Source organism: Phycomyces blakesleeanus (genome assembly GCF_001638985.1).
Source record: "Phycomyces blakesleeanus NRRL 1555(-) unplaced genomic scaffold PHYBLscaffold_5, whole genome shotgun sequence".
NCBI classification, from domain to species: domain Eukaryota; kingdom Fungi; phylum Mucoromycota; class Mucoromycetes; order Mucorales; family Phycomycetaceae; genus Phycomyces; species Phycomyces blakesleeanus.
Genome location: NW_017265138.1, coordinates 468,422 through 480,225, shown reverse-complemented (window position 1 = coordinate 480,225; position 11,804 = coordinate 468,422). Strand labels below are relative to the sequence as shown.

Here is an 11,804-nt window from a genome sequence, read left to right as displayed (position 1 = left end):
CTTCTTTACCAAAACTCTTGGACTGATCTGACTGGAGAAGTATCATATCAATTGGTCTTTCCGGATCTTTCCAGAAGAACAATACTCCTGGAAGATGACTCATCGTGATAAAGATTACTTAAGCACACACTGAATTACAAATTAGAAAAACATATAAATATCAGTAGATAGTTCCGTGTAGAAAAACGATGGAATTTTATCATTCTACTTTTCTTTTGAAATAAACAACCTACACAAGTTCTCACGAATTCTTTCGTCTATATTATATTTTGCTTTATTTTCTCCCCACAACAACTACACTAACATTTTTTCCTTTTCTTTAATCAAGATCATAAAATCAATGGTACATTTAGTAATCACTGTAGGAAATGGCAGGATTTACACCTCCGACCTCGTAACAAGTTACGAGTTCGTAACTTATGCTATTTAAAAGTCAGTCGTTAAAATACCGACCTCGTAACGAGTTACGAACTCGTAACTTTTATAGCCAATAGCATGCCTGTTTTAGCCTATTAGTTTTATTTTTTGTCAAATACGATTTATGGGATTTTCTATTATTTTGCATCTAAGCCAATAAAATATTCTAAATATGGCAGATCTATTCCTTTTTAGGTATTTGTATTCTCTTTATGATTGGTTCAACAAATGCATGATGTTTTATATTGAATTTTTTTGGTTTTTATTGATCAAAATAATACAAGTTAAACATAAAGAAGTATGCGAAGAAGAAGTACTAATTTTTATGATATTTAGTAACAGCTTAAGCTATACATTCATTAAATAATATACATATATCTATTTTTATGTGATACTTTTTACATTGTTTTATCTAAAAAAAAGCTATTTTCTAAGTACTATGATATTGATGAAGGCATGTATATTTCTTAATTGATTCTTTTAATCAAAGAGTATAAACCTGCTTTGTGTTAACATTGTTATGCCTGAGTCCTACTTTTGAAAAAACAGAAGACAGATTCCCTGCGATTCTCGAAATCTACAGAGATCTCTAATGAGCATGCGAGCAATCTTGACAACCAAATTGTACTTGATGCAGATATTTTTCTGTCAATTCTTCTCAAGTTACTTTCTTTTGTCAACTTTGCTGATTCGCATTTTATTAATACTAGCCTTCATAGTTATTAAGTGTGTTCTTTTTAGAGACCTTTAATAATTTAGACCTTGTGAAAAAGTAGAATTAAAAAAGACTTTTACAAAATAAAAAAACAACAATGCATTAAAAAGTAATCACAGTCATTACTTTTTGGTGGCAAAGGCTTCTTTAAGTTCAGATTAAAAATATAAGTAATCTGTAGGCCATGTTTGTCCCTTTCCCAGTTTTGCAGTCTGATAAGCAGTTTCACATACTATATTCATCTAAAACGGCCTTCTGGCTTAAAAACAAAACAATCATATTTTAATGTCAGCCTCAGAATACTAAAATAGGCTTAGCACATACTAAACTTAGTAAGTGCGTGTCGGACCTTTTCAAGTTACGAGTTTTGGGCAGAAAGTTACGAGTATCAAAAAATACTCGTAGATTTTTTTCTACAGTGATGGTTATTTTCGTATGTGGTACAAGATCTCTCAATGTGAGGTACAAAAGTTTTTTGATTTATTAAAAGGATATCCATTTTTTTTTTAAAGAAAAAAAGATAATGATTACTATTGATACCATTGTTTGTTTGAATAAGCAGAGGAAGAAAAAAAGGCATAAGCATTTGAAAAAGCTCTTGTACTTCTTGTACTTCTTCTGATTTTGTATGTTTGTATTATTCTTAGTACTTTTAATTTCAATTTCAATTAAACCAATAAACAATTATTTATTTTTTGGAATCCTCTATGATCTTCTCCTCTATTTTGCCAAGACACAATAAGAATCATTTGAATCTATCAATTATAGAACCAATGATTCCAAAATATAATATATATAACATGACAATTTGATAGGTATAGAATTAATTACAATAATACTACTACTAGAAAAAGAACGTAGCATAGATATACTTGTATATCAAACGATCAATAAAACCAAAGACAAGCAAGATATATTAATAGGTTCTTCTATTATTATTAAGTCAATCAATAGACCTTGTCAAACTCCATTGCTATTATTTCTATTCTTATTCTACTGAATGATTTATTGATTTATTGATTTGGTAATTAATATAAACTATATTTTTTAATTGTTTGTAGTCATGGATACTGTAACAATAATAATAATAATAATAATAATAATAAAACATGTCAGAAGATTATATTTATTATTATTAAATGATCATTGTTTATAATAATATTTACAAGGTCATCGTGGTCTATACGGTCACCTTGCTTTAAAATATACACACACAAAGAAGAATAGATATAATTACCATGTTACTATTGTTGCGGTTCTTGTTTTTATTTTTTATTTTTTTGCTTGTATTTTTTTTATTTGCTGTCTAATCATGACAGGTCGTTTAAAACTAATGTATTGCATGAGATAGGTAGAAAGAAAGAAAAGGAAAGGAACAGAAGGGATGTTAAAGTTCAGGATTTGGATTTTGGTTAGGGTTAGGGTAAAAGGTTAAGGGTTGAAGGTTAGAAAGGGGGATGGAATGAGTGGGTAAGAAAGAAACAATTTGTATATATATATAATATATGGGTGGTGACGGTGAGAAATAGATAGATTGGTAGACAGATAGGTAGGCGGGTAGATAGATAGATAGATAGATAGATAGATAGATATAAAGAGAAAAAAGAAAGAAAGAAAAAGTATGAAATGCTTAAGAGTTGTGGCTAGAGAAATGGTCCAAGTATGTGCGTAGACACACACACACATATATATATGTGTGTGTTAATCTGCATAACCAACGACAGGAGATTGAGGCCCAAATCTTGAAAGATCCTTGTCAACAAGACCAGGACGATGACATAATGAAGTGCGAGGCTTCTCAGAAGGAGGATTAGAAAGGAGCAACCGGGTAAATTCGTGCACTGCGTCTGTAAACAGGCCATTCGTGTGTCCATTGTGTTGTGCAAGACTTAAAAACAATAAAATAATAATAATAATTTATACGCACAAACACACAAAGAGAAAGATTTATGTTTAATGATTAATAACCAGGCAATAATGATAGTTATCTAATGTATCTCTATAGATAGATAGGTAGATAGATAGTAAAAAAAATCATATATTGGCTTACCTTTTCGCCCAGTCACTGACTGTGTGGCTACTATAGGACTCTCCTTCTTGTAGTTTAGATGCTGCTGAACGGACTGTATTTAGCCAGAACCCAGCCAAATCGCGATAAAGATTCCGTCGCATGGTATTGTGTTCTGTAGGATTTGAAAAATACATACGGAAAAAAAATTATAAGAATTATATAATTCAAAGTAAAATGACATTTATTTATATTATATTATATTATTTATGTATGTAAGGAAATATGTATGTATAGTACCTTCATTATCCCAGACCGGCAATCGATGTGCTACGTGCGTTGCAAGGTCAAGAAACGAAAAACAAGTGGTTGGAAAGACAATGGCGGATGTGAAATGGCTCGCATACTGTGTGACTGTGTCCTGTGTCATCAAAGCAAAAAAGCAAGAAAAGAGTTGCATTAGATGTACTGATGGCATCCCACAAGTGAAACAAATATGTATGCATATATGTATATATATATATATGTGTGTGTGTATGTGTATGTTTTTAAGAAAAAGAAACAAGTACTTACAATAAGTTCTCCCATTGGCTCTCTTACACGTGAGAAAGTGTAAGCATCTCTACTGGGACCATGGCGGCTATATGGAAAGCTATCTACCATCTGTTTTTCCATGTCCTGCAATACACTTGTTGCTGATGCAATTGTCGGCGCGGGTATGTAGGTCATGATATTTTGTCGTAATTCAGGATGGCCTTCCAATAAGCCTTGTAGTAAAGATACTAGTTTATCTCTGTTCATTGTAGCTATACATAAAGGTATATATGTTAGTATGTCTTTTTTATTTTTTATTTTTTTGAAGCCTATTATAATAGATATGTATGTTAGCATTGGTATTGGTATTGCTTACCCAGAAGAGCTGCATTAGATGATTGCTTCTGGATGCCAGATTTGCAACGTTTTATATCAATAGGACGCTCTGTGTAGCGACGTTGATGCTTCTCGACAAAAGAACGAGGGGAAGGGAGGGATTGGGCATCGCTCATGTCTTCATCCTCAGAGAATCGACGCTTGCGGCCTAAATAAGGAAGAGAAGGAAGAAAGAAGGTTTAGTTTTTTTTGTTTTTTTTATATAAGGCTCTAAAGGAATGTACCTTTTGGTACTTCTGACATGTAAAACCGAGAAGACATTTTTTTAAAAAGGAAAAAGAAATGAACAAATTATAAATGAAGATGAATAAGAAAATGAAGTGTGTATATATATTTAATATAATATATAAAGAAGAAGAATAAGAAGAAGAAGAAGAAGAAGAAGAAGAAGAAAAGAATGGAATGCAATGAGAAGAAGAAGCAAAAAAAAGCAAAAAAAAAGAAGAGAAAATAGAGAGAGAGAATTGAATAAAAGGGAAAGTAAGGAAGGGTTGTGTAGGATGGGCTACAAAGCAAACGATTAAGCGGCGCTGACGAAGGCAAGGTGGCTTACGATATAGCCAATCAGACGATATAGTTTGTCTTTATAAATGGAACTGCAAAAAACATATTTGTATCTCAGATACCACAGGAACATTTTTTTTAATACACAAACCTACACACAGATACTACGCAGACACACACAGGGGCATTAAAAATTATCAAAGATCAACCCATTATTAATACAGCAAATGTCTTTATAATGGCTTTTACCGCAGTAATATATACATTTATACATTCACAGACATCTTTATATAAATATTTAATACAATCGTGTAAATATTAATACCATCATTATCATCATTAACAGCAAGATCTACTTGCCAATATATTTACATTTATCTGTACTGATACATTTTGTTTTGGATCGGGTTTACATTGGGTTTCATGGGTAACTGAAACAAAAGTGGCGATGATTTACTTGTCTTTATATCATTAATGGTTAATATATATATAAAAACTATGTATATGATATGTGTTTTGTGTGTAAAAGTATATATATATATATCAAATATACATATATTAATGTCGTTTTATTCCAATTTAAGTAATATTTCTTTGGTGGTACAGAAATCCATTTTTTATTGATCGATTGATTTAAATTATTTGTAGGATTTCTGCAAATCATTAGTATATATGTATCAGAATAATGGAATTTCAAAACCAAAATTAAAATTCTAGAATAAATATATTAACTCATAAAGATCTTTATATTAAAGTCCTATTTTTTCTACATTGAAAATGTTCCATGAAGCTTATATATTTAGTATCTCCTCTCTAGTAAAATACTTGACAGTGAGTACGTTTATGAGTAAATCGATAAAATATAAAGTGCCTGATTTCTTCTTGCGGCGGCATTTTTTGGGTTTGATTCTTTAGAAGCCGATGTAGATCATCACCACAGAAATCACTTCCAGAGTTCTTGATTTCTAGTAGACCCAAATAAAACTAGGCATATCAGCCTATTTATGCTACATCTAAAGAATTCAACCGGATAAGATAAACCTTTCTTTTATTTGTTTTTGATTTGTAAAACAAAGAAAAATATTTAGTACATGGTGTCAACACTACGAGCTTTGAGATCTTGAGACTCCTATTCTCTCTTAAAATGTTAGGTCTTGGAACATGTCATACGCCATAGATTAGGCACAAACCCGGACTTTGGGATGGCCGCTAGTCAAATAATTTGATATCACTGTGGTTTCTAACATATCGTGTAAGAGGAAATCCCAGTGGAACAACTAGGACCATATTATTATAATGCAAGTATGGTATCAAGTTCATCATTTTTTTGGGAGACTCTTTTTTCATTTCCTGAAAGCAAAATTGTTAGAATTGTAAGAAAAGGTTCTGGCAAAAAAATAACAAAATAAGGTGTGGCCAAACGAAAGAAAGGTCTACTTTATGTGGAAGTGGCTTGGTTTAATTGTATTTGGTGTAATTTCCTGTTGTGGTTCTTTTTGAATACAACAAAAAACTTTGGTGAAATCAAAGACTAATAAAATACACGCATATATATATACACAATCATGCTGGCTAGTAAACCCAGAATGTGGAATATGACAGTTTTCCCCGTCACAACTTGTAAGCCGAGCACCCCATTCATGTAATTTTCATTAAGAGTATTCTTTCAAACAAATGGACACTTGAATGAGATCTTGGTAGATAGCGTAGTTGCTGTTCACTTTCTCGGTAGATCTTGCCTCATAATACTCCGCGGGTAAATTACCAATGAACTTCACTCGTACTCGTACTTGTAACTTCAGATCGTGGATAGAGACATCAAATAATACACACAAGAATATCTCGACGAATCGAATATATTGTTCTGATCTGCTCAAGTCCTCCTCTATAGCAATCAATAATGGGGTAATTTCTTGATAACCAAGTCCTGGTATTTTTTTCTGTCTTTTTCATCGCGCCCAACGCTTACGGAAAACACTTTTTTTTAAGGGGAAGAACTTCTCTTCAAAAGCGTCTCGAGTGGAATATAGTGATATAACAAATGTGTCTGGGCTGGTCACTAAAAAAAATAGCAACACTCTTCTAACCACCCCGATATATTTCGACATCTTCATTCCAAAATCCATACAATCTCTCGTCGTGTTTTCACAATACATATTATACGCTGGGTACGTTGGGCTTATGTTATTGACTAGCACGATTTTTTCACTTGTGCAATGGCGGCCAAGAAATCTGTGGTAATAAGACGTCTTATAGAGTAGAGTAGGTCATTTAGCCTTTTTTTCTCTTCTTTATTTCTCTTGAGCATCAAAGACGGTAATCGCTCGGTATTTTGCAATGAAGTCAACCATTAATACAATAAGAAGAAGAAGAAAAGAGGTTGGGGATGTAATGAGATGTATGATGTTACCAGACCTTTTATTTTTCTTTTATTTTAATTAATAATAATAAAAAGACAAATTCTAAGTCCAATTCTAACTCTAATTCTAGTTTCAAGATTTTTACAGCTATAATAAGAACTGTAATTATAATTGTGATTACAATAATTAATGAGTAATTTGTAATTTACTCTTGTACAAGGCTAAATTTGGATTCCAATATTCTCATATTTTCTAATATTTTTTGTTATTAATCGCATATTTTGTATTGGTTTTTTTTTATTATCTCATAAAAAAAGGGAATATATTTCTATTATAAATATTCTAATTAATGTGTATAATATTTTTTTTCTATTTATTTATTCTTGATGAGAAAATGAAACACTTATTTTTTATATATATTCTAAACCCAGTGTAAGCTGAACGACCATTGGGTAAGTGTAAATGGTAATTCATATCTGCCCCGCATTTGTTAGTTTACAGGTCCAAAAATAAAAATAAATTATCAACATATTTTGAATGAATATGGGTAGGTGATATATGATAGGTTGGTAAGTGAAAACGAGTGGAGTGAAAATGAGTGGAGTGGAGTGGAGTGAGGGTATTGAGGGTGTGTATAGCATTCTACACACGTTGTTCTTATTATTATTATAAACATTATTTTATTTTATTTTATTTTTGCCCCACTTCAATGACCCAGTTTTCAACATTGTCGCACAGAAACACTGTGACTTTGGGTTTATATGAATCCCCCAGTGCCATTTTTTTTTAAAAAAAATATTATTTTTATTGCAACATTTAATATATATAATATATAATATATAGATTTACATACACTCAAACTTGTATATATATATATATATACATATCTGTTCTTTGCTTTTTCAATTTTCTTATTCCTTCTCTTTCACTTTCTCTCTTTTACTTCTTCTTCTTCTTCTCGGCTGTATTCTACTAGCTAAATCCAATAATGTCAGTATCAGGGGATATAGACATGTCCACCGAGTCCTACTTTGACGACTCTATGAGCCAAGATACAGCTGATGCTCAACCGTCTCCAGCTCCCCAGCCAGAAGGTCCACCCATCAAAATAAGAAAAAAGCCAGGCCGCAAACCCAATCCTGCCTCGCCTGCACTCCGCAAAGCTCAGAACAGAGCTGCCCAGAGAGCATTTCGAGAACGGAAAGAGAGACACATGCGAGACCTTGAGGTTACAATAAAGCAGATGCGAGAACAGCGTGAAAAGGTCTACTCGGAAAACGAACAACTAAAAAGCGACAACGAAGTCCTCAAGTGCGAAAACTGGTACCTCAAAGGCATCGTCCTCACTCTCCAACTCGTCTGCTACCAACACAATCTTGTCATTCCCCAACACTCACCGCACATCAACGACCAAGCTCTGGCTGTATTGGCCCAGTCCAGTCCGGCCCCCATATCGGCCTATGTCAAACTCAATGCAAACAACAAGCTCCCTATAGTCCCAAAGTTTCTAGGCCTCCAGAATCGTAAACATCGCGACAAACACACCTCATCTGGATCAATTATAATCACTCAAGACGGAATCCATTCACAACATCAGCTACAGCAGAATCAGCAGCAATATCACAACAGCGATAGCAATAACCACAACCACAACCACAGCCATAATAACGACATCAGTAGACACTCCAAAAATAATTCAGACTGGAAAGATCTCATATATTCAGCTGTGGCCGACAAACCCCACACTGAATCACAGCCTCATTACGACTCCTCGGATGGAGGCAGACAAGATAGGTCACCTTCGTTCTCCAACCTTCCTGACCTTTCTCCTGTACCTGTAGCAGAATCTCCACCTTATTTTCCTGGCGATTCGAATATGAACACAAGCTCCGATGAAGCCACAGCACAACCTCATCAAGAAGAGCCGAATTTAGCTCGTCCAACAAAACTCCTAAATGACCCGCTGACCTCAAACCTTGCTGCTATTCAAACACTCCGTCTCAGATTGCGGTTACAGTCTGCATGCATTCGTATGAAATCAATCCCCTTTGCCATTCAACCTACTCTATTACAGGTAATACATATTTATATATTTATATTTATATTTATATTTATATATGTATATGTATTTAATGAAGAAGAAAGAAAGGGAAAGAATAAAGCACAATACTATTCCATGCCATGCCATGCCATACCATACACAAATATAAGCAGCAATTAGAAATATGCTTTCTAATATATTGGTATTCTCTAATTATTATTATTATTATTATTCTAATAAGCTCACCGTTCCTCACGACCCTCGTATCGACCTCATTCCAACTCCACACATGCGGGACCGAATGATTCTCTTTCAACATCAATTCGACCTTGATGACTGTTTCCGATGTCTACTCGGTTCATCCGTCTTCCACGGAAACGACCCTGCCGTAGCTGGAAACTGGGAACTTCCGCAGGAATTTTTTGAAAAGTTCTGGTTCTTGACAATAGACTATGATTTGCGCCGTACGACCAATCGATGGAGACGACTGCAGGGATTGCAAGATCTCAAGACTTTCGACAAGCCAGTTGACACAGCGCTTTCTACCCAGCTTGCCTCATCTATTTACCCGCCCCGTACAATTAATTCCATTTCTGCAACAACTAATTCTATCCCTATCCCTGTTCATCCTTCTCCCGTTGCTGCTGCTGGTAATGGTGGTGGTGGTGGTGCTAGTAATATATCTGCAGGAAATCCTCAGGGCCCGATGATGCTCAACGATCTTTCCTCATTCCTTGGTATCGATTTTGGACCAATGTCCCAATCAGCGAGACCACCACATAATCATCAAATTGGATCTTCTGTGGGCTCATGCTCGTCTTCCGTCTCTAGCGACTCTGTCAGATCAAATCAGTCTCAGTCTCAGTCAACGATGATGCCAACCGAAACAGGAAAATTGACAGGAATACCAAACACAATAACCGGGCAACAGCAGCCTACATTGATACCTATTCGTCTTACTAATGGATACGCCGGCTATTCTCCCTATGCTCAAATACCCTCAACTTTAAAACAACAGCAACAACAACAACAACAACACTTGCAAAGCCACCAAAACTCCCTTAACCCTCACAACAATATGCAACAAATTCATAGCAACAACAACAACAACAATGACACCATCCAACCGGTACACCCGCCGACCATGCTACAGAATTTTCCCTCGTGGGACGCGTTTATTCGAGAACCAGGCGAATATGGTAATAAACGTAATTCTTTTTATTGATTCATTCATTTGATTGATTGAAGGTATTTGTTTTCGAGACTAATGTTTTATTGAACTCACTAGGTATTAATCTAGCCGATTTTTCACTTGATGAACATCTTGGCAATGACTCTTAAGCCCCCTCTTTTTTTTTCTATTTCAATTTAACTTCATTTCATTTCAAGTATCATTTTTCTTCTTCTTTTTTTTTAATATTAACCAACCCTTTCTTTTGTTATATTTTTGCTGACCTTCTTTTTCTTTTATTTTCTGTTTTTAGTATTATATATAAAGAAATATATATATAATATCTCCTTGTACTTATATTTCAACCTTTTCATTTCTATATTAATTTTTTTGTAAAAGAAAGAAACCCCCTCTTATACTATTATTGATCATATTATCTTTAATAAAGAAAACACAAAAACTATCCTATGCCCTGAACTCAGTCATTATCTTTCCTCTATGTATTTGTTATAAAAGTATTAAATGTATATGTATTGACCAATTAAAAAATAATTATGTATCTTGACAGCCATTATTATACTTAGTAAATGTAGGTATATATATATAATTAGATGCTGTCTTTATCTTGAAATAAAGCTTCATAGTTGTTGTGACATTTAGGCTCAATAAATCGACTTATTCCTGGTGATCTTTTTTGTCGTACGTTGACCATGAATTCTAGCTGTCAAATATAGTCAGATTAGTTAGAGCACAAATATATACACACACACAAAGTTGGTTTATTAAGACAAAAAAATATGTGTATTATCTTTAATACTCTCATTATACTTATCAATATAAACTAAATGTTAAACTTTACTAAAAAATGAATTGACCAATTTCTATTTGTGAAAGATAATATTTTTTTAAATGGGGAAAATTTGATAGTGAGGCCAGAAGCTTCTGCTGTGAGAGAACAAGACAACCCACTGCCATATGATGATTAGTTTTTTTGTTTTGTTTTCTTATATATATATTTCTTTTTATAGAAATAAGAAAATATACACACACACAAAGATATATATATAAGAGGCTTTTTATTTTTTGGTAGTGTGATGTCCAGAAAATTGGAATTTTCATATGATGGGGAAATTGTTCACTATATAAATTCATAATCATTTTTCCAGAATATATATAGTAAATATAACAAATAAACGAGCAAATAAGAAAAATTAATCAAGCAATCAAATATGAAAGGTGGCTATTTCCAATTAATTATCTTTTTTATTTCTCATTTAATCATATAGAATATTATGTAAAGGCTAGGCTTATATATGTACCTGTGGATACCTTAATGTTCATTTGTAAAGCCATTTGACAAATATAAGTAAGAAAATAAGAAAAACAGGCTAGTTACTTGATCCAACATCAAAGAAGAAGAAGAAAAGGACATGTCTTGAGGCTTGATTATTCAGCAAGTAAACTACATATGAAGGTTATTGGAAACTCAAATCACATAAAAAAATCTGATTAATGAAAACAATAAGCATATGTTAAAATATATGATTGTTTGTTTATATGGACGCACATTTCGCTCTTTGTACCTTAATTTCACTTTTCTTCTTCTTCTTCTATGAATTAAGCAAAGCCAACCATAGATATGTCTTCTAGGATATGTT

The 11,804-nt window shown here is 33.2% G+C and overlaps 3 protein-coding genes across 3 annotated transcripts; 1 reads left to right on the top strand and 2 right to left on the bottom strand.

The window, feature by feature from the left end:
- Nucleotides 1-2,384: 2,384 nt before the first annotated feature.
- Nucleotides 2,385-4,331, bottom strand: PHYBLDRAFT_185790 (hypothetical protein; the record flags this gene model as incomplete). The annotated part of the gene is made up of 6 exons (XM_018439143.1): nt 2,385-3,020; nt 3,183-3,315; nt 3,441-3,561; nt 3,714-3,946; nt 4,051-4,218; nt 4,295-4,331. The coding sequence occupies 6 exons, from the start codon at nt 4,329-4,331 to the stop codon at nt 2,834-2,836; spliced, it is 879 nt and encodes a 292-aa protein (XP_018294674.1). The 3' UTR covers nt 2,385-2,833.
- Nucleotides 4,332-6,226: 1,895 nt separating this feature from the next.
- PHYBLDRAFT_63158 (hypothetical protein) lies at nt 6,227-6,730 on the bottom strand (the record flags this gene model as incomplete). Its single annotated transcript, XM_018441077.1, has 2 exons — nt 6,227-6,459; nt 6,544-6,730. The coding sequence occupies 2 exons, from the start codon at nt 6,728-6,730 to the stop codon at nt 6,227-6,229; spliced, it is 420 nt and encodes a 139-aa protein (XP_018294673.1).
- A 1,360-nt stretch (nt 6,731-8,090) lies between these two features.
- Nucleotides 8,091-8,267, top strand: PHYBLDRAFT_104253 (basic-leucine zipper transcription factor; the record flags this gene model as incomplete). The annotated part of the gene is made up of 1 exon (XM_018427833.1): nt 8,091-8,267. A coding segment is annotated over one exon (177 nt), but the record flags the coding sequence as incomplete, so codon positions are not given.
- Between the last annotated feature and the right edge of the window lie 3,537 nt (nt 8,268-11,804).